We start from the raw sequence: 24,618 nt of genomic DNA, 5'->3' as shown, positions 1-24,618 counted from the left end.
AGGTATCACAGGTGTTCATCTGCCCCACAACATCACATGTATAATGGTTTCCAGGAGAGCAAAGTTGAAGACACTGTTCAAAGCACACTTGGGGATGTAGTGGATCAAGTGTCTATGAACTTGCCTAGCCACAAAGACGTCAAGTTGTTCGTAGACAAGGACATCAAGGTATGATGACAACAACATTACAACAAGCAGCACCATCAACAATAGATGAAGGCAACATACTAGATGCAACAAACACAAGAGGAAGGCTGTTGACAACACAAAGGCGGAACAAAGTTGCAAGCTCAAGAAGATCCACTTGTGATGAAAACAACTTTGAAGACTCAGGCTATGAAGTGACAACGCGACATGAAGATCGCGCGTCGACAGAGAATGGAACAGAGAAGGAGTTGCATGTGCTGAAGCAACAACTTAAAGAAGAACAAGAGATGCATAGACGAGAGAATGAGTTACAACAGGAACATGTACAACAATGGGTGAAACATGCAGGCACAAATGAAACTGCACCTGTACAAGTTATAGATCCATCCTAACAGCTGGCACGGAGCAGACAAGGTGAGCAGTGTTGTTGATCACATGCAAGGGAATGCATCAACATGCATGTCATTGTGCGCACACATGCGATCCCACCCATTGAGCACACTCATCGAGGTGAAGACAAGAAGCAAGTTCGACTGGAGCTGAACATGTACTTCAACAAGTTGATGCGCACGACCACCAGAACATGCTTGGAAAGAAGCACAAACACTATGCATCAACATGTTGTTGGTTCGGTTGCACCAGGATGACCATGCGCATGCTATCAGACGTGTGGGACAGAGGAGCCATATCGATGTACCCATATGCAATGGAGGCAAGAGTTTGCTTCAACAAGATGTCACCATTGAGCACACGGACACCATCACGGACAACCAAACTTGGCATCAGTTCGCCACCATCAACCATTACAAGGATGTCAAAGAGTTGGTCTCACCACAACGATCCAAGTGTTAGTGATGTCTTGCATGGCTTGCTCAAGCCATTTTGTCCCACATGGGTACATGTGCATTGTAATGTAACGTCTTGTCAAGTGGAAGTTCAAGTGTCGATAGTTGAATGTAATAGTCATAGAGTAGTTGAAGAGTCATGAGGATAGATGAATGGTCTCAAAGGGGAATGTCAGGGGTCACCCCACCCTTTGCTATAAATAGCACTTCATAACTCATTGTAAAGGCTTTTGGTCAACCAAGCTTCGATAGGAGTATCTTAGAGAAAGCTTAGACAATATTGTAATGCGTCTTGGCTTCTCCATAACGCAAAGCTAGTATATCTCTTTAGAGGAGCAGGCGGTTGTGGCTGTAATGTTCTGCGATTAGAACTAGTGGTTGGACATGGATGTATTGTATGACTAGAACTTACACTTCTTAATATAACAGAGCCAACACGTTTCATGCATATGTCGTATTGTATTCCAGTTATCTTGTTTACTCTAAATGATATATGTATTTGTTTGCTTATGCATGCATGTATGGACTATTCTGTATAAGTATGTATGAATCTTACTGAAATGTGCTGATTGGTTTAACCATCACTTTGGATTGTTTGCTAACTTGCTTTCCAGCTTGTGATGCATCTTTTCTTGTGTGTTCCCTTCCAAGCCGCGTACTATTACAGGTTTCCAAGGGGCGCACTCACCCCACTCTCCGTGTGTTAGAACCATTCATGCACCTTCCTTGACTTACTGTAGCTGTCACACCCTTGCTACCAACATGGACATCTTACTTACCTCTGTGCGAAACCGCGGTCAAAGCATTACCGTATGACTCACTGCTGGGACTCCTACACCAAATAGTTTGAGGTCTAATTGGGACTTCTTACCAGGGAGATCCCCTAACATGTTGGTGGGTCCAGTATCGTCAACAAAATGGTAAATGGGCCCCAGGTTTCACCATGGGTTAGACGGGTTCTTGATAAGACTCTAAGTGACGACTTGGTAGATTGGTGACCCAAGGATTTCACCATGGGTAAGGTGGGGTACTTGACATGACTCCAAGTGATGACTTGGTAGATTGGCAACCCTAGGACTAGTGGGTGACTAGCTCTTCTATTTGATGTATGCAGGGATACTTTGAATGTTTTCTTGGAATGGAGAAATTTTATTCATCATAAGTACATCTGTGGATGTCAAGGAGAATAGCTCCCTGGCTAAGAGGTAGTGTTGAAATTATGTGTTGCGACCAATTTTAAGTCAAAAAAGTTAAAGAGAAATAAAATATTATTTTATTGTTCATGTCATCCCATATTGACAGGTTGGCGCCACCTCTTGAAGGGGTTTGACCCTTGGTCAAAACCCACATGGATTCAATCCTATATATTGACATTTGGACCTCCTCATTTGACATCTCATCAACTCAAATCTGTCCAAGAAGAAGACTTTTGTTCACATGTGAAAAGTAGAAGGAAGGCACTTGAAGTTGAACAACAAAGTTTGACCTGCTTTATATATGTTTGACTAGCTTTGACTTAACATTTTTGGGCTACTTTGGCTTGGAATCTTTGACTAGTTATTGGAGCGAAATTTTGGGTATATTTGACTGAACGTTGACCACATATTTGGGTAGAAATCTGGACGTTGACCGAATCAATTTGACCAAGGTTGACTGCAAGTCAATTGTACAGTTTGAATGAATTTTCTGAGGAAGTTGCAAGGTCGAAATTCAACCTCTTTGACTATGGTCAACAAGGAGCAATAAAGGCCAAAATTCAACTTGTTGACCAAATTTGACTAGCTGAACAAAAGCTTGAATTTTCTCTCCTTTGACTAGGTTTGACTTAGAAAGTAGTGCGGTCAATTTGACTATGTTTTGACAAGAAAAATTCAGATGTACATTTGATTGAATTGGATGATTTTTCCTAAGAAAATATTATTGGGTTTTCCTAAGATAAATCTGTCTTTTGTGCATCATTGTTTTACTGTGATCTCTACTACCCTACTGTATTTATGGTTAACATTTTAGTATAATTACTTAATGATTTGGAATGTGAAAAAGATACAATTGTATCATTAGAAGCAATTATATGGCAGAAAACTGTTTATATTAATTTCCCTCCAAAATCAACACTTGGAAGTCTACTCTCCTCCATTATCTGACCTCAAAACATTAATATTCTTCCCTAACAAGTTCTCTACTTGAGCCCTGAACTCTTAGAACTTGTTGAAGACCTCATCCTTGGTCTTCATGAAGTAGATCCATGTCTTCCAAGGAAAATCATCAATGAATGTCACATAGTACAAGAAACCACCCAAAGATGATATTGTCACAAGTTCGCCTGCATCTAATCCACTAGATCAAAGATCCCCTTGAACCTACTATCACTGCTTGAGAAAGATCCCTTGGCATTCTTGTTAAGTGCACAACCCCTGCAAACACTCTCATGTTTTGTTTGGAGCTTTGGAAGATGTGTAACTATCTTTATCAATGTTGGCAAAGCCCTGTAATGTAGGTGAGAAAATCTTCGATGCCATAACTCACATAAAATTATACTGCCATGTACCAATTCTTGGGATGGATGTCATAACAATTTGTACAGTCCTCTCTCTCGAACACCAATCCCTCATGTTTCCATACAAGAGCCTGACCATTTATAGATGAAAATATGTAATCTCTACCCTCAAATGCTAAAATAGAGAGCAAGTTATTCTTCAAACCTTGTGCAAACAATACATCCCTTATGTAGAGAATATTTGGACTCTAGCTGAAACAATGTTGTCCCAACTCCTTTCATTGCATACTTGGCATTATCTCCAAGTTCCACATGTGACATTGAATCCTTCTTTATCAAATACGTGAGAGAATCTCGCGAGCCTTTCATGTGCCTAGAAGCAACATTGTCCATCAACCAAATATCACTATTGTCAGCAATAGTGCCTGAAAGAGTGGAGACAAAGAAATATTATTTTTAAATTTTGTCTACAATCTCATCAAGTTTATATTCCCTTGTCTTCTTTTGTGGTAGATGCTCATCATCATCATCAACATCGGTTGTTGACTCATGTTGCTTTCCCTTCATTTTCTTTTGAGGACATTGGGAAGCATAGTGACCAAATGTATAACACTTGAAGCATTTGATATTTGAAAGATCCTTCTTCTTCTATTCTTGAACTTGAGCTGATCTTACACCTGTATTTTTCTTATCAAAATTTCTTCTTCCTTTTCATTTCCTTGCATGAGCTACAAGGGCTTGGGTTTTGTCATCCTAAGATGTCTGCAACATGTTCTTGGACAACATTATGGTCTCCTCTTGGAGACAATCAATCCAAAGTTGATCAAGCTTGGGCAGCTCAGCTCATGCACAAATACTTTGTACAAATGGATCCCATTTAGAAGGAAATGAATTAAGAGTCACTATAACAAGCTCTACATCATCAATGGAATCTCCAATGGCTCTAATAAGATCTCTCAACTGGGAGACTCTCATGAGATAAGTGGCAATTGAATCTGATCTAGACATCATGATACTATAGAGTTGATGCCCCAAGGCTAATTTCCTGATAGTGTTCTTACTCTTGAACAAACCCATCAAGGCATCATACATTTCTTTGGTAGTCTTCACCTCCGCAACATGTGGAATCAAATGGTCCTTTATGGAGTCTATCAAGATCCTTTTAGCCTCTACTTCATTCTTTTTATGCCTAGCTTTTTGCTCAACACCTTGTGGTTTTGAGACATTTTCCTTCACATAATTCTGAATCTCATTTTCATCCAAGATAAGGATTATCTTGGTCTTCCAAGATTTGAAATTTCTAGCACCATCCAACCTGTCTTCTACTCTGAGACTGGGCACCATCTTGATAAGAGATCTGAAGTTTAAATAAGCTACTAAATATTGAAATTTGACGTTGAAATCAATGGCTAATATTCAACAAAGCTCTAATGCCATGTTGAAAATCTATAGAATGTGCAGTTGACCACAATTTTTTGATCTGATAGTTACTTCCTAATGATTTTCAAACTATTTCTCATGCCATTGATATTATTGAATAATTACACAAAAAATCTCAACTAAATGTAGTGAAAACAATAAAGATCATAGAAAGACAATCATGCACAATAGACACAATATTTTTACCCTTGGAAACCTAACAATGGGAGAAAACCCATCCATATTTTCTCGAGGAGAAATTGTCTTTTCAATAAGGTTTACAAATCATAAATTTTATTTGGAAATTTGTGCGAATAATACAAGTCAAATACCATTCAAATTTGGTCAAATTGTTGCAAGTCAACACTGGTCAAACTAGTCAAAATTAAACTCTGTTCAAACTCAACCCTACATTCAATGGTATGCTATCAACTGTTTGCAGTCAACTTGCACGAGCAATCCAACTCTACAGTCAAATTTTAGTCAAACAATTGCGGTCAACCTCAATCAAACTTGGTCAACTGTTCACAAGTGCCACTGTCAAAGCTGGTCAAAAATCGACTGTAAGGATCATACATGCAACCTTCAAGAACAAGTATGAAAATGATGAAGAGAGATAAAAGATGAACCTTAGCAAATAGATTTCTCCTTTCACTGAATTTATCCTCCACTGGAAAAAATTGAATGAGCTTACTATGTTGAAGATTTGTCCCACATGCTTGTCTATTTATATAGAGCTCTAATGCTGAGTGGAGAGCCATAAAGAGGCACCTCATCATAAGAAACCCCTTCACTTATGGAGCCTACATTACAACTCAACAGTAGACTAGAATTGTTTATTCCACTAAGGGTAAAAATCCCCATTAGATAAACAAATCAAACCCGATCTATTAAAAATAGATCACTCCATCCTGAAGCAAGCAATGTGAGTATTGTGGGCCAATTTCCCCTAGCAAAATCAGCATGGCCCCATGGGAGGAAGACTGCCCCCGAGCCACTCACCCTTAGCCAAATCAGTATGGCCCCATGGATGAATGTATCATTCCCCCTAACCACACAACCCCATAGGAGAATGTCTGTCCAATGTTGCAAAAACATTGACATGGGCTACTACAGTGCACAAATCCTCTGTGTGCTCTCTCCTTATACCGCATGGCTACTTTGCTCATATATGGAACAAGTGCACTCGAAAAGAATGACACCCCTTTTCCTCCTAGTGTCTTGGTTATAACGCAACCCAATAGCCTACTAGTGGTTAGATTTGTTCACCTCAACTCTTAACCAAAGTTGCAACATGGACTCTTCTAGTATTCTTCATCATAATCATGTGGCTAGCCGCTTTTCCATGAGTTATGGGGGCTAACTTGGCATCTTCTTGAAGTATGGTTGAGAAAACAAAAAGGTCAATTTCCAGGTGGCATAAATTTGCATATGGACTCCAATTGAGACAATTCTTGCACTGTTGGAAAGGTCTCTGTGTAGAATATGAAAAAAAAGGTGATACATTAAAGTAGAAAAGTTTTACCCCAAAAAATATCATTTGATACCTCAAAATGCTCTCAAAAGGTCTTAGACCTCAATTTGCCAAACTAGGTCTCGTCGGTAAAAGTGGTCCTGTGTGCTGATTCCTCCACTTTCTCCACTATGAAATAACCGAGATGGATTCCAAAGAATATAATATCCAATCTGGATGAAGTTCATGCATCTTTCTTGTAAGTATTATTTGTATTGAAATATCGTTTATGGCTATTAGATGGAATGAATATTGTTAAAGTTTCTATGTGCTAGTTATTATTGATATTTTCTACGAAATTTTGGCAATGGTATTGCATGCATTACCCTTTAAGAATTTGTGTGACAATCCCATAAGTGATTCTTCATGTTGATCTCTCCTCATCGACTTTATTCCCTCATAACTATTAATTTTTCTTAGGGCTATATTGTTCTTTGCTTTGATAATTGCATTTCATTCTTTACATATTGAATTCACCCCACAACATCATAACATTATTAACAACATATGTAATTATATAGAAAGAACAAATCATCATCAATGTAATAGAACATAAATGAACAATAGAAAAAAAATCATTCACACATAGAGACACCAGGATTGGTTGGAGACTAGGGAAAAACCCCAAAAGGGGGAAAACCCTTTCAAATTTTTCTTCTTATTAGATTGTCATAAAATGTTCAACAAAGAGAGTACAATATTCCAGTTCTTCAATCACAATATTATTCAGCAAAACCAAAAAAACAATATCCAAAAATATGAGCCCAAAAACAATGTTGATCAGAGATAACTTTCCCAACCTATGGTCATCTACGGACAACTGTCACCAGAAACCCTAGGTCTCAGCGGCACAGAGCAAGTGATCTTGCGTGCGGCTGAAGCGTTTTGGCTGCATGGAGAGGCTTATAAGCATGCAGCTATGACTGAAAATTTCTTGTAACAACCCTGTGGTTGCAAACCAAAAACCGTAATCCACATGTGTGAGCTTCAGAACCTGCATCTAGTCCTGTACGAACCAATCTTCGCAAACCAACTTCAGAGCTGGGCAAGCCAAACCAAAAAAGAGAGAAGAAGAAAATGCTTGATGCTGGTCTCTAAATGAGGGTCACTTGAATTGTATTTATAGCCATCCAATGGTGTCCAATTTCCTTTTAGGGCCGACCTATTCTTTTGTGCACATGTGGGTTTCGATATCAAAAATATATTTTTCCTTAACCAAATTAAATGCTTCCAAGGGTTAGGAGGGGTCTTTCTCGATGAGGAAGATTGTCCAAAGGAGGGAATTTTCCCCTGAGTTGCCAAATTAACACTCCCTCTCAACTAGGGAGAAATCATTGACTGCAACATATGTCCCATCACAAATGTATCGTCATCATCAAATGTCATCTTTGATCATCTTTGCTCATCCATACTTATCTCTGCTCGTATGTTGAACACTCTCAAATCTAAATGAAGAAGAATATGACATTAGAGGGGGGCCCAAGCTACCACCCTCTATCCATCAGGGAGCCACTGCTACCCCCCAAAATCATTGCCAGGAGGGAGCCCAATGTAACGACCCGTGAATCTCTTCTAGTGGGGAGTCAATGCTACCACCCGAAATCCAATGAAAAAGAGGAAGGTCCTATGGGACACTCTCACCTCAAGTCATCTCACATGGGAGCATTTGGCTACCACCCTATATTGAGCAATAAGCAAGATACCACTTACTAAACAAGGATCACAACCATCCCATTGTGCAATCAATGTGTGAGATACCACTTGCTATATAAGGTAAGGATCACAACCATCCTATTTCATGTTGATCTTCCTAACAATGACCCTTAAGAGTCATGTGGTAGAACACCTGCATCTCTAGCTTGAGTAGGATACCACTTACCATAAATAGTAAGGATCATGCCTAACTCAAGTAGCCAACACCCATTGGCTAGATGGGTGGGAAAGACAGATGCCAACTGAGGTATACTCTATCAAATCCAGAGGTCCCTCAATGCTAGGAGCTTTACAACTCAATTCCTCTCCCTTGGAGCTCAGACAAGGGGGGAACAACTAGCTCAGTGTCCTCGATCAACCCGGACCTTTACCTAGGAGGGTCACATCCATCAATCCATGTTACTCTTTGTAGATCAGAAACATATCAAAGTGCTTGTATATGGTACTAACACAAACAATTCACTGACGAGTTTAATCATATTGCTTTATGTAGTTCTTTCAAGCAACAATCTGTTTTCGTATTCACATGAAACATCAAATCAAATATTATGTTAGCGCAAAAACATGTCATAAAAGGATACCTTATTCATCTTCCCTCTCATAGAGGCAACAACCACAAGCCTAAGCTTGTCTCATACAAGAACATCGTCTCAATCTACGAAGATATCTCTATCCCAACGATATACAACTCTGCCAATCGGATCCCAGTCTTGTTGTCGCAATATATCACTGTCATATCTAGAACATGCTCAAGCAACTCTCCAAAGAGCTTCCTTAACCAAATTGTCTCGCAGATAGGCATGCTAGCAACAATGTACTCAACCTCGACTGTGCTTAAAGCTATAAATTTCTATTTCTTATTCATCCAAGATCTCATGGCAGATCCCGAGCTAAAGTAGCACCCATATGTGCTCTTCTTATCAAGAACGTTTCCAACCCAGTTAGCATCAGTGCATCCATGCAATCGTACATCTCTTATAATGTATTTTAGACCAAGATTGATTGTCCCATGTAGATTATTTCAATATGTGATCGACAACAACCCAACTTGTATGAAGTGGCTCAGACATGAATTGGCGCCAGGTGTTCACTACAAAGTATATATCCATACAGATGTCCACAAGGAACATCAATGTATCAATCAATTATTGGTACTTACATCCAACAACATCTCTGCATAATTTATTAAAATTTAATTCCATCGGGGTGTCCAAGGATTTGCATTCCCACTTTCCAAATCTCTTCAATAGCTTCATGACATATTTTCCTTTTCCAAGTTTCTTATCCCAGAAAGTAGTGCATCATGCCAAGATCCTTCATCTCGAACTCGGAGGTCAACTCCCTCTTACTTTGATCATCAAAGGCTCATTATCTGTTAAGAATATATTGTCAACATATAAAACCAAAATCAAATGCATACCTTGGACCGCTTTGAAATAGAGGTTTGAATTGTCACGACTTCCAAGCTTCACTAGGTAGTTGTCAACACAGACACACCATGCTCGCAGAGCTTGTTTCAAACCATACAAAGCTTTTTGCAAACATAACACTAACCAAACCAATATACCCAGCTTCAAAACAAATCAATATTGTGTAATTAAATCAACCAAGTCTACTTATCAAGCCTTAAATGTCAAACCAAATTAATATCAAAGGCATAAAAATATCATTGTCAAACTCTTCAATCAAAGTACCAGGTAGAGTTCACACTCAAGTACTAGGTTACAACCTTCTCTATTGTTATGTCAACAACTATCATTTACCAAGCAATATTAAACCATACTTTATCACGTCGTCCACATGATCGTAATATGAATCATTTTCGCCACTAAATGTAAATGCATATACAAGGACAAGTCATATAAGTTTCTGGCATCCATTCATTATGAGATCTTTGCATTAGCCAAAATAAAATTACTACATACTAAGGAGAAATCCTTTACTGTAATACTAGCTCCAATGATCAAGACAAATAACATACTAATATTATTATAAATTCCTGCAAACACAAAACGAGTCAAGACATTCAGATTCTCTACAAGTCAAACATTATGAAGATCTTATTGTTCCTTAACTTCCTTGCTCATAAAACTCTCTATCATCTGCTTCATATCTATAGGTTTGTCATACTCTTGGTGCGCTTCTGGTCTCATGCATAAGATTTTAGTTTTTGTATCCTACAGGCTTAGCCGCACCCATAAGCCTTCCTCTGTGTGGCTGGGAGGCCTATAGCCGCACCTTTAAGCCTTTCTCCCAGCGGTTGGGGCTTGGACTAGGAGAAACTCTTTATGCTCAGACCAAAATTTGCCAAATGCTTCTTCCTTCATCAACATTAGATGATTATCTATCCAGAACCCTTGCTTCAACAATTAAGAGTCTTCTATTCATTAACTGTAAATAATAATAGGTGTTGGTATCTTATAGAGAGTTTCTCCCACTGAATGGGAAGCTTCTTCAATCATCATCATTCAAGACATCAACCTGTCTATCATAATACTGTCATGCATCAACAAAACTAACAGATCACATATTCAAATTATATAAAGTTCTCAAACATATATGCATCATATAACAAATCAACATCAATTGCTTCATTATCACAAATAAACACATCTTCAAATATTCATCAAAGGTTAGTGTCATATAAGTGTATCTTCATACTTCAAGGATCATAATCACAACATCACTTTTTTATCACATTACTCAACCATCAAATCAGGGCATCCATTTTTGTTACATTGTCAAATCTACTAAGCTTATCAAAACCTAGCCGAGATTAACAAGAGTATCAATCATCTTGTTACACTTTTATTATTAGGGATACCATGCTTATCACAAGCATTAACAATCAAGTTAAATCAATGTTTCTAGTCTGCTTTATAAAATCAGGACATCCACCAAATATCAAGTGCACCAATATATTAGATGTACTAGAAATCAAACTTACTTTCATATGCATCCGTGAGTCATTTATGAAGGTGATATTCTCGTCATAGCTCTAGGCTTACCTTGCCATCCAATATTGCAGCTAAATCATAACACTGAAACAATATACCATACATACGTTGTAATATTCGAATACGTTAGGAACTTGTAGCACTTATTTTTCATTGACAACTATAGCACTTTGTCAACTTTCCATCAGGTGCCTATTTCTTTTCCTAGCACTAGCTATTCTCTTCCTACACTAACTTTCTTTTCTTGCACCTTAGAATGGTCCTCAAGAAGGATCTGCTTATCACATCTCATCTAGAGGTTAGAAGTATTCAAATACACAAATATGCAAGAAGGCTAAACAATAATCAAAACAATAAAACTAAACAAGAATAATGTCATGAAGGCATAACTATAAAATGTATTTATCTTTAACGAGAGGTTATAATCTCCCTTTTGAACCAACCTTCAAGAGTTAGTACTATCTATTATCCACGTAACAATGCTACCTTCAATATTTCCAATCGTCTTCATCAACAACCAAGCTTAATTGACACTATCCCAACTAGGGTTACATTAAATCAGTCACAAGTGTTAGAACAAATTTTCATTGATTATGCCAGGGTTTCAAAACTATAAAACTCAAGCCTTTATCATATTCCAGGGTTTCTTCCAAACCCTAACCTCATGATATCCATCAAACCCTAATAACTAAATTACTTAAGGTTTCCTTCAAACCCTAGCATTCTTTTAGGTCTCCTCCATCTTCTCTTGCTTCCATCAAAGGTGTCTTCACAAGGGTGATCTTCAATGAATTTTTTTCAACCCAACTTTGATACCATGTTAATTTTTCTTAGGGCTATATTGTTCTTTGCTTTGATAATTACATTTCATTATTTACATATTGAATTCACCCCACAACATCATAACATTATTAGCAACATATGCAATTATATAGAAAGAACAATATCATCATCAATGCAACAAAACATAAATGAACAATAGGAGAAAAACATTCAAACATAAAGACACTAGGATTGGTTGGAGACCCAAGGAAAAACCCCACAAGGGGGAAAACCCTTTCAAATTCTTCTTTTTAATAGATTGTCATAAAATGTTCAACAAAGAGAGTACAATATTCCAGTTATTCAATCACAAAATTACCCAACAAAACTAACCAAACAATATCCAAAAGTATGAGCCCAACAACAATATTGATTAGAGATAACTTTCCCAGATTGTGGTCATCTACGATCAACTGTCATCGGAAACCCTAGGTTCGACCGCACAGAGCAAGTGATCCTACATGCAACTGAAGCATTTTAGGCACACAGAGAGGATTATATGCATGCAACTACGACCACAAATGGAAATTTCTTGTAACAACCCCACAGCTGTGAACTAAAAACCCTAATCCGCACGTGCAAACTTCAGACTCTGCAATCTCGGTCCCGTATGAACCAATCTTCGCTAACCAACTTCAAACATGGGCGAGCCAAACCAAAGAATAGAGAAGAAGAAAATGCTTGATGATGATCTCCAAATAAGGGTCACTTAACTTGTATTTATAACCATCCAATGGTGTCCAATTTCCCCTTAGGGTCGACTTGTCCTTGTGTTCACATGTGGGTTTCCATATTAAATATATTTTTCGTTAACCAAATTAAATTCTTCTAACAGCTAGGAGTCTTTTTTGATGAGAAAGTCTATCTAAAAGAGGGAATTTGTCCCTAAGATGTCAAATTAACAATAAAATGATAGCTAGGGTATGAAACTAAGGTTTTCATATTCCCTTACTCCATCCCAAGGTTTAGACTTTTCCCCTAAGTAGATCTCCCAGGGTCCATCACCCAAGGTCAAGCTATGGCCTTATTCACATTGTTGATCACACCATAAATCACCCAAGAACTTAATTTGTCTCCACTACTACTGATTTTCAACCTCTTAAGGAATGTCGTTAAACTAAGATTATGGCTAGAATTCAACTAGGCTTGACGTGTTGCCTATTGGAGGGATTCAACATGTGGTTGTGAAGTCACTGCCTCAAAATCTTCTTCTTCTCATGTCTAATTCTTCCATTTTAGGGGTAACGTCCTTTTCCCTAGGTAAGCCCTACTCTTTCCATAGGCTTCAACTTCGGGCTTGTTGAAGGCTTGTTGTGTCTGAAATTGATCATACTCATATATTTCAAGATTTTCCTTGGCTTTACGATCCTGGGTAACCCGTTGACCTTGCCTATTCTAGAACCCTAGGTCACTTTGTGCCCTAATTAAGCCTTTTGGGGGGTTCACATTGCCTTGTTTGAGCTAGTTGAGCCCTGTTCTTAAATTGAGTATTACTCCTATGCCTCTCCTTGTCATATATAAGCCTAGGACTTGTTATATTCATTTAGGTGACCTAACACAGGGAAGCCTCCTTCATGGTGAGAATCCATTAAAGAGCAGGAGGTGGTGGCGGTGGTGACAGTGGGCCACATCTCATAATGTTGCCACTTGGTCTAACTCTTGCCTTGTGAGCTCCCCTCACAAGATCTGCTAGATTTTGAGGTAACAGGTTTCAAAGAACAAATTCACATGAACCTCTTCACTATCAATGAAATAAAGACAAGAGACTCTATTCTAAGTGTAACAAAGTCTATGTACAAATAATCAAAGAATAAACATAAATCCATAATTTTGTCAAAGGAAGAACAATCTCCCTAAAATGACAGAAGAAGAAAAAATACAAGTTGAAATTGAATGTGATCCAACTAGAAAAAAGAGTCAATAATAAATAGGATGCTTGAGTCAAACAAACCAAGAATTTAGCCCCACATTTAAGATGATCAGGAGGCTCAACAAATTCTCCAAACACCACATACAACGAAATGGTTTTCTCATTACAAATGCATGTGGAAAACAAAGCACCAAATAAAGGTTAACATGGAACCTTATCTGGTGTAGGCCATTGCTATAGTTAGTCAATGAAAAGATGGAAACTCATGACAAAATCCAGGTGTCAACCAAATAATTAACATAAGAACCTACAAGCCCCTAAGGAGCAACTCAATTGGCGATGACCAAGTTATGAAGTATTGAGTAAACTATGAGATTCAGGGTTCAAATCCCCTCAATTCATTGTGTTTGCAAAAGGGGTGTACGTAGGCACCTAGAGGTTATAGTGATAGAGATTGGAATTGACCCCACATCATACAAGTGCAAAACTGACCCAATTGTCGATTCCTTTAAATACTATACAAAAAATAAAAATAAAAAATCTACAATTTAAACACGTACTCGTAGCTCATCCAATGCTATGAACTTGAAGTTTAAATTATAACTCATCCAACACTCTACTTGTGAACTTGCTTGAACCATTAAATCCTTGTTGCAATAATTTTCAAGCTAGTGATGCTCCACTAAAATGGATAATACACCAATGGATTCAAACAGAAGACTAGATACTTCAGGGCCTCAATATATAGGATCCAACAGTGAGAAGACCATTTAACATAACAAATGTAGAATAAACAAAAACTCATCTATCAAACCTATATTATTAAGAAATAGTGAATCACATAAATACAAAATTAAAGTAATAAGAACAATCTAATAAATTAATGAAGGCCATTACATGTACATTAATGCTCCTCCAATAATGGCTTTAATTGTTACACATTTCATCATAATGACACTAATTGCATCTATAAATGTGGTTACTAGACAACACTACAAATTCTAATAGTTGTTCTTCTACATATATTTTCACATTTGTTTCCTAAAAGGAGATGACCAAAGAACTGCTCAATAACCTATTAATATTTGCTCCTCATTTGGCTAGTAATATGTTTTACGTACTCAAGTCCCATTGAGCTAGCTTTGGTCAACAATGAACATTAATCTAATCTTTGTTCTTTCAAAACTTGCTGGAATCATTTAGATACATAGTTCATTAAGGATATTACAATCAATATAGTTATGAATTTAAAGTACCCAAATCAAACTAAACTTGCATCTGTAAAAGGGTTAGGTTTTCTTATGTCAAGAATTCTTTTTATAAAGAATACAATATTTATTAACACATGAAAATGAAAATATGTGATGTTCCTTTTTTTGGTGTTCCTTATGGCATGGGTAGGATGGACTTTCAAGGTTGGAGGCAAACAGGTTACAGGTGTAGGTTTATGCCATCAATGGGTCCAAGGGCTATTGGAGACATTTTATGGGGTCTGGCAGAGTTCACTTGCCATCTTCCATCATAGGGATTGATTCTGAACAACTCGCTTCTTGTTCCATGGCATTCTAGTAATTCCTGTAAAAGGGAGTTATTAATGTACCTAACTCAATTAATTACGCTTAAGGTGGCATTATGAGAGGAATAATTTATGGAACACCTTAGTCTAGTAACTCATTGGAACCGGAACAAGATGATCTACGTGATGAGATGGTTAGTGGGGATTTTCAGTGGTCTGAGGAGGCATGGTGGCCAATTTACCATTTTCCCACATTAAAAAGATATTTTATTTGAGGGAAATGTGCCCAATGATTAAAATAATAATAAAATAGGAGCTTCTAGAGGGGTCCATCAGATTTATGAAAAGAAGAGGAGGCCATTAGAGAAATCTTGGATTTGATCTTTCTTCTTGTATGAGAGGCTTGAGAACTCGGTTCTCTACTTCATTTGTAGCCCCAGTATGAAAACCCTTGGCTGATTTAGTGAGGTTGGGCGAGTACCCATCTCCCCTTGGTGAGTTCATCCATAATTCAAAGGAGAGCTTAGTAGTTGCATCTTAGTTTTGGAGGGTCAGTGCAGCGTTGGAGCAGATTCTTGAAGCCAGTTTCTATCTCAACTATATCAGTGTTTCAACATGTAAAACCCCGATTATATATATATATATATATATATATATATATATATATATTATTAATAAAGCTGAAATTATTTCTGTGCATTATATTGTTATTTGCAGTTCTATGTTGCTAACTTTTACATGGCAAAGTTTTGTTAATTAAATGAAATTTTATCTGAAGCATTTGTGAGTTGAAATTCTGAGAATCTGCAAAATTTTTCATTTTGGGATATTACAAAATATAAAAATTGAAAAGAGCATACATGCTCAGTTTGAAATCAAGAAATCGAGGATGAGGTGCATTGTTTACTGAGTGTTTATAAATGTAAACTATTCAAATATTCATGCTTGCTTGAATGCTATATCTTGCTTGTATCTAGAAAAAAAATAAAATCAAATGCACCTCATCCTCATCATCAAATGCACCTCATTTTTTATTGATTTTTTTTTTGAACAGCTCAAGAAATTGAGGATGAGGTGCATTGTTTATTGAGTGTTTATAAATGTAAACTATTCAAATCTTCATGCTTTCTTGAATGCTATATCTTGCTTGTATGTAGAAAAACACAACATCAAATGCACCTCATCCTCATCGTCAAAGGCACCTCATTTTTTATTGATTTTTTTTGAAGAACAGCTCAACAAACTAGGTAAAATACTCAAATCTTCATGTTTTATTGAACGTCTGTATCTTGCTTGTATATAGAAGAACACAACATCAAATGCACCTCATCCTCAACTTCTCCTTCATTGCAAAGTAAGAATATATGCTCTTCTCAATTTTTATTTTTTCCATTCCACGTTTCAATTGCTAGGTGATGAGAGCTTACACTAATTTTAAAATTTGTCTTAATGCATGGAAGTTTTTTCTTAAAGGTATGGTTGCTTTTTATAGATGATCATCGGGTTGATCTCATAGTGATAGTATATCTCATTTTCTCACAATAACTCCTCTATTTACCTATTATGACTGGCTTATATAAACTGCAATCATTTCTAGCATAGAAATCCTAGCACTGTCACTGGCTTATATGATCTGCAGTCATTTCTAACATAAAAATCCTATCAGCCCATATTAATTGCCATGGCATTTTGTTGTTTTGCTTCATATAAAGGATGAAAAATTAGAGACAAAAGAATTCAATTGCACTTAAAACCGAACCCATCCCTATTGGTATTTCAGATTTCTAACTTTAGTTCTCCTAAAAAAAAGAAGAAGGTTTAAAATGATATCTACAGTGTTTTGCAACTGGATAATAAAAAACTGTTAAACACATCATCTTTTGGGAGAAGCACATTCTCCCTCAATAACTCTTAATTTCCTGCAATATTGATTATAGGGATCCTGTTCTTCCATATGTTGATCATGTCTACATATATGCTGATCTTGCAAAATATTCAGGTTCAACCAGAAGCAATTAGAAGTGATTTATTGTAAAGAAGTTATCTTAGCTATGATAAAAATTGGAATATAAAAGACAGTAGCAAACTTTGTCAACGACAGAATGCTTCCAATGACAATGCCTTAAAGAACATATATGACCATAATCTATAGTATCTTAAGCACCTCTACAAAGAAACATAAACCATATAATTTCTAGAATCTAAATTAGTACCATTTAGTACTTGACATAGTATTGATGTCCATCTTGAAGAACCAGCCACAACTTAGCTTTTTTGTTAGCAGAACCCTTTTGAATTCACATTCACCTACATAGAACTGCAAACTAAAAATATCCCTTGCAGTCTCCCAAGTGTAAAATTAAGAAAGGGGGGAATTCGAAAACTAAGAAAAACAACCTACCTTTTAATCAAATTATAGATGCAACAAATTATATTACAGACCAAAAGAAACACTGATATTGATGATGTCCTATGCTTGGTTCTGAAGTTGTTCCTGCACAAGCATTAAAATAAGAAATCTTATAACCAAATAAGAGAGAAAAATATAGAGAAAGTAAACATAACAGGGATGTAATGTTCAAATCTACAATGTCTGAATGGGGAATTAAGATATGGGTTATGCATGAGAAAATGATGCATACACAAAAAAAGAAATAAATTCGCAATTTGTAACCATGATTGAGAACTTCCAAAATTGTGGTCTTATTGCACAAGGGGACACACTTTCAACCTATGTAATAAGGTTGCTTTATGATGATTTTCACCATCTCCCTCTCACGTCAAATATCAAAACTATTGCCAATGAGAATATAAAATTTAAATTGAATTCATCTCACCATGCATATAAGTGCAAGGATATAACGTTACTTGCCATGATTTCTATTAAAGTAAATGGGAAGTTAAGAAAGATTTGATAATTGACCTTGGGATACAGAATCTACCTCAGAGACAAAAAAGGCATGAAATCCATATGGTACCCTTGTTGGAAGATAGACAATAGCAACTGGCTCAGGGGACATTGTTTTTGCATCAAACACATTGACCTCTGACTTCCTGAGAGCAGAAAAATAAGAACGGTTAAACACTGATTGCAGAGAGAATCCACGAAGTCCAGAACAAAGGAAGCAGCAGTTCCAGTTACTCCAAGATGTGTCGTTGCTATATACCACACATATTAATTCCACATGCATGCTAGACACTGGTTACAATTTCTAGCACATATTTTCTTGTTAAAATTAAAAATATAACATATTAAAAGAAATTGTTAGACAACAATCCTCAAGTGGTTCAAGTCATATTTCTAAAACTCAGAACTTATCTTCAAACCGATCAAATTGGGTTTCGAACCAGACTCAGATTGAACCGGATTCAATAAACTGGTTTTCAAAAAAATACATAAAATAGTTAATTTTTTTTGTAAGATTCCAAACCATTAAAGACAAAATATGCAAAGTTTGCTCATCTTTATAGAATGTAAAGGTGGTGAATATATCAAAATGGCACTGAGTGCGACAAAACACATAATCAATGAGGCTCTAAATGGCCTTTAAAGTCCAAAAACCATGCTACAAGCTACTGGGCCACTGGCCTTCTTCAAATCACTGATCAAAGATGATCACTCATCAAACTCGTACCACAAATCACTGATCAATATGATTGCCCATCAAACTCATCACCACTACTAGAAATGGGATCATCAGTGGGAGCTACATAAACATCATCTGGCTCAGAGTCTTCAAACTCCCTAGGGACATCTGCAAGCTCAGTAGTAGTAGTAGCAGCTGTGAAGCAAAGCTGTTTGGAAACAAAATTTATGGTATGTAGTAACTGCAAAGAGCTTATGTTACAATTAGGGATCCTTAATGGTTAGAAATTTAAGTTCAGTGCATGGAAGTTTGAAGATTTGATTTGCGAGTAGTTGCTTTATCTGAGATTGTATTATTAACAAATAAAGTAGAGTTGGGTGGACGGGCCATTATGTGGGAATGCTGCCTATTCCTATTTATGCAATGTTCCAACAAGACTCTGGGATAGGGGAACACGGGTGCAGGGAGACGCATAGGGGGACGTGTGGGAGTACCCTCAAATTTTAGGGAGATTTAGGGGGAATGGGGAACATCGGGCTATATTATTTTTTTCCTTTATATATATCAAATTAATATTCAATAATGAAAGCATAAATATATTGAATCTTGATCCATACATAATTGAATTAAACAATGAAATACATTGATCCATACTCGTCATTCTTACTTATACATACATCATTCATCCATAGACCACAAGATTCAATAATGAAATACTTTGATCCATATTCATCATTCATCATTCATCATTCATGTAATATTCCTAGTGGAAATATACAATGTTAACAAAGAAAACATAGTAGAAACACATACAAAAATTTACAGCACATTTAACAACTAAAAATCTCCATGAATTGCGTTGATCTGAGCCATCTTATTAATAAATAGGAGGGTACAATGTGGTGCTGGAAATAGTGCACCTGGGCTTGCTCAAGGCAAGCTAGCTAAGCCCAAATGAACAATAAGAAATCGCTCTCGAATTTGTTGTTGCTCTCTCTTGGCTCTACACTAAAACTACCCACAAAATATGTTGCTCGTTGCAAAGAACTGCTGCTAGGGCCTCTTCGGATGCTCAGAAAATTCTGGGAAATTATCCTCAGGCTCTCCACCAATAACCCACAGAAATCCATGAAGGAATTGGCCAAATGTTCACCATGGAATTTTGGCCCTATTTTCCCCTAGCTCCTCTAGCTGCTGGCTGAGTTGGGGCCCCTATTTGACCCCTCAAATCTGCCCAAAAAATTCTACCAAATTAATCTTGGCTTCTCCTCAATTAACCCAGAAGACCCAGAAAGGGTTTGTCCTAGTTTTGACACTCCAAAATTGACCCCCAAATGGTTGACCATCCTCCACAAGTAGAAGATGTAACTTGTAGCAAATGTGGAGTTTGCTTCTTCGCCAAAATGTTGGAAAAGCCCCCACAAGACTTCCCCAGACTCCACCTCAAGTTTCAGCCCCTAAATCCCTTCACTCTTCAACCTCCAAGCGTGCCTCCTCCAAGAGCTGTGCAGTCCTTGTTCTGTTGCTGTCAATCCTCTCCACAAACTCGCACTCCTTGCTGGTGGTACTAACTGGAATAGGTAGGACTCCCTCCTTGGGCTGGCACTCGAAGTCCACCGAAGCAAGGGTTGAGATCTCTGCTCGGAGACACTCGTGTGCTAAACAACACTGCAGACTTGGTTTTCGCTCAAGCGTGCTATGTCAAAGGCACAATTTCTGAATAGATGAAAGAATGACCAAAATGAGTGCCTCTTGCTCTATTTATCAAAGAGCCTTCAAGGTGCCCATGTGGGCCCAACTCGACTTTCTGCACCAACTTCGATCCAAGGAGAGTGCCTTCCACATGTGGGCCGTAATTCTCCATGGGATGACCCCACGCTACACTAGAGACACAATATTTCCCTTCCTTCCTAATGTTTGGGCCTTCACTTAATCCCAAAATTCATGTGGGACCTTTGAACCCACATCTCCTAAGTGCAAACATGAAATAAGACAAAATTGGGTAAGATTGATATTTCCCTTAGCAATATTGCTAAGTTGGTATATCACAGTTCTCTCCGCCAAAACATTGCTTGTCCTCAAGCAACTGCTGGACAATGTTGTCCCTAGTTGTTGCTCCCATTGTCACTACAAAAATGTGCCAGGGTCCCAGATGCACCACTGACTCGTCCTTGACCTTTGCACCGTCCTGACATGAAAGAATCCCTCAATCCCAAGATCCCAAGCCATCCTGTCCCACCTGAAGCTCCCCTCGCTCCACTCACTATCTTGCCCGGTATAAGTATAAGAAGTCCCTTGTATAACATCAATGAGTAGGGGATCATGACAATGTGGCACTATGCCCAACTCCTCATGAAACTGTCCTACCATGTAGGCCATCCCATTCACTCCAGGAGTATACTCTCGAAGATACCACCCAATCCCAGCAGAAAGCGTCTCGCGCATGTGAGCTTCTCCTGATATCAACCTGTTGGCCCACCTACCATGCTAATGAAGTCCCCCATGCCATCAACGAGTCACCAAAGCCTAATGGAATATCTAAATGATCTTCCCCTATAGAAATCAGCTCATCCCCAAGGGTAGTTGTACTGCCAAGTCCTATGATGCTTGAATCCCACTCTAGTCTAAAAAGGGTGCCCCTATGCTGTCGTTGCGCAATGTTGATCATGACAATCTGCCCCTCATGCTCAAGTTGTATCCACCTCTCCTGGGATTTGATGGCAAAACATCTTGACCAAGCACCTCCTACCCATCCAACACTCACCCTGATCCGTAGCGACAACAAGGAAAACCAACCTTGCCATGCGATCAAGGCCTCCATTAATATTTGGATTAATGGATATTTAAGGATATTCTTAACTAGGTATTTAAGAATATAACTGTTATGTACCCAAATAAAATAACACAAAAACAAAAGAAGAGATAGATCAACACCTTGATAATAGGCCACTTCGAGGGGTAAACCTCCTTTTACATCATATAAATGAACAAATCTTGGATGATTCAAATGACAAGGCCTCCTTGGTATATATATGAGTCTAAAGGGTCAAAAAATAATTAGTGCCTACATAACAATAATAATGTAAGTAATAATAGTGGACTTCTATGAGGCACAACAATAACAATATAGGGGCTACACTAGTATTATAGAGACATAACATACCCCTCTCTTTAAAAAAAGTGTTGTCCTCAATGCTTGAGTAGTTCTGGATGCTTTTGTATAAAATACTCAGCCTCCCATGTGGAATCTTCAACATGTAAGTTCTTCCACTTAATGAGATGCTTTGAAATTGATCGATTTCTTAGTTGTTGGATTCTTGTTTCCGTGATTGCTTCAGGCTCCAATATGATTTTTCCTTCCTCGTCAAGTTTTAAAAATATAGTTTGAACTAGGATCTTGTCACTTATAACCTTCTTTAAGCATGAAACATGGAAAATTGGGTGTACTAGTGAAGACACATGCAACTCCAATTTGTATGTCATAATATCTTTTGCAACACCTTATAAGGGCCATAGTACTCGTGTGATAATTTATTATCCTTCTTAGCTTGCTTGAGGGACATTTGCTTGTATGGTTGTAGTCATAAAAAATACCCAATCGCCCATGCCAAAACTTCTTTCACTGTGATGTTGATCTTCTTGTTTCATTCGATTTTGCGCCGTAGTCAAATTATCCTTTAAAAGCAGGAGAAGTTGTTGTTGATGCTCCATGTGATCTTCCACTGCTTGAACCTTAGAATTATCTCTTAGAGACAATGTGATGGACTGTGAATGATATCCATAAAGCGCCATAAATGGGGTCATTTTTGCCGTGGTATGGAAGAAAGTGTTATACCACCATTCTGCCAGAGGTTACCACTTGACCCATTGTGTTTTTTTATCAGATACAAAGAAACGAAGATATCCTTCCAAACATTTGTTCACTATCTGAGTTTTCCCATCAGATTGAGGATGATAAGATGAGCTATGAGCCAATTGAGTACCAAGAGAAAAAAATAATTCTGTCCAAAAATTTCTTGTGAAAATGGGATCTCTATCCCTTACCACAATATATGGGTTTCCATATAGCCTTTGAACTATTTCCAATATGTAGTAGCGATTGTAATGGCTTTGAAAGGATGAGATAGTGCAAAAAAGTGTGCATACTTGGTTAGTCTATCAACTACTACTATGATGACACTCTTCCCTTCGGACTTGGGTAGACCTGTGATAAAATCCATTGAGACCTCCTCCCAACGCTGACTTGGAATGGCTACTGGTTGTAAAAAACCTGAGGTCTTAATTGTCTTACTTTATTTTGTTGGCAAACCAAACATTCTGCCACAAACTTCTGAATATCAGATTTAAGGCCATCCCAAAATATTCCTTCTTGACCCTGTGGTAAGTTTTTTAAAATCCTAAGTGCCCTCCTATGTGAGAGGTGCAATTCCGAAAGAACCTTTTATTTGAGTTGAGATTTCTTACATAGATATAATAGATCTTTGTACCACAGTGAATCATTTTTCCAAATAAATGTATCAGATGCACTAGGATCTTGCTGCAACTTTTGAATCAGTGTCAACACCTCTTCATCATTCTTCCATTAATCCCTTCCTTCAGTTATCCAATCAGGTTGGAACCTGGACAATAGAAATGGCACTAAGCAATGCCTCCACATCCTCATCCTTTCTTGAGAGTGCATTAATAGCAACATTTTGCTTCCCTTTTCTATAGATGATTTCAAAGTTATAATTGTGATGTTCCCATTTTTTTGCGCATACAAAAATCACTTAGGAGTTTTGCAAAATTTTGGAAATATTAAAAAGGGGAATATTATTTTGTGAGAGAAGAGAAAAATTATTATTTTAATGGGATGACAGCAAAAAAATATTTTATTGGAGGAAGGCAAATCATTATTTTAATGAAATGACAGCAAAATAATATTTTATTGGAGAAGGGAAGAAAATTATTATTTTATTGAAGTGGGGGCAAATTATTATTTTATTTAAATTGTGGCAAAAAGTGGAAAATGGTCCCCACCAATAAAATAATAAGGAAAAAGGGAGAATCTAAAATCTAAAGGTAGGTCCCATGAAGAATTATAAAAGGAGGAGGAACTCAATTGCAAATTCATTCTATTCTATCATTTTTATTTGACATTCTGAAGAAGCTCAAGCAAATTTCAAGAGTTTCAAGCGAAACTCAATAGCTAATTTCGATGGACTTTGAGTGCCACCCTAGTTAGCTTAAGGGAAGATTACTTCAGATCTTCCATTGGTGTTTATTGCAAGTCAAACATTCTTCAAAATACAGTTTACTCTCTTCAAGAGAGCTAGGTTCCAACAGTCTAGAGGTTTGATTTCTAAAGATAATTGTTGAGGACAAGTCGTGCAAACAAAAGGGGTCGAATCTCTTGCTAATTCCAAGATTGTATCCCCACCAAGTCAAGAGGGCCAAGTAATTCAATTCAAGGCTGAACTTTGTCTACCAACCAGGGGTCGAATCATCCAAACCAATAGTGGGGGTTGTGATTGCACATCAGATTTATTTTGGAATCATCTCTAGTAAAAACAGGGTTAAATTTGTCATTATAAGAGGCTGAATTCCTCAATTTCCTATAGCAGAGGAGCCCTATTTCTAGGCAGATTTTTCCCAAGCAAAGGAAGAATTTTTGTGTGGTCTCCACTCAGTTTTGAAGCGGAGTTCGAATCTCTTATTTGAGGTTGAATTCATCTCCATATGTAGCCAAAGAG

General features: G+C 37.4%; 1 protein-coding gene across 2 annotated transcripts in view; it reads right to left on the bottom strand.

Moving 5' to 3' along the window:
* Positions 1-17,466: 17,466 nt before the first annotated feature.
* LOC149191278 (carotenoid 9,10(9',10')-cleavage dioxygenase-like) overlaps positions 17,467-24,618 on the bottom strand; it is a 247,823-nt gene continuing 240,671 nt past the window's right edge. Inside the window, exons 11-12 of one of the 2 annotated variants that reach the window (XM_089404148.1) lie at positions 18,223-18,353; positions 17,467-17,793 (exon numbers count right to left, since the gene is read on the bottom strand). In XM_089404148.1, coding sequence (XP_089260274.1) covers positions 17,729-17,793; positions 18,223-18,353 — 196 coding nt within the window. In that variant the 3' untranslated portion in view covers positions 17,467-17,728. The remainder of the gene's footprint in view (positions 17,794-18,222; positions 18,354-24,618) is intronic. The other variant, XM_089404149.1, reaches the window with a different exon arrangement.

Source organism: Pinus tabuliformis, chromosome 2_2, assembly GCF_031772625.1.
Source record: "Pinus tabuliformis cultivar Carrire ecotype Pingquan chromosome 2_2, CPIR1, whole genome shotgun sequence".
Lineage (NCBI taxonomy): Eukaryota > Viridiplantae > Streptophyta > Pinopsida > Pinales > Pinaceae > Pinus > Pinus tabuliformis.
The sequence above is the reverse complement of the archived record's forward strand: the minus strand, read 5'-3'. Positions and strand labels throughout refer to the sequence as shown.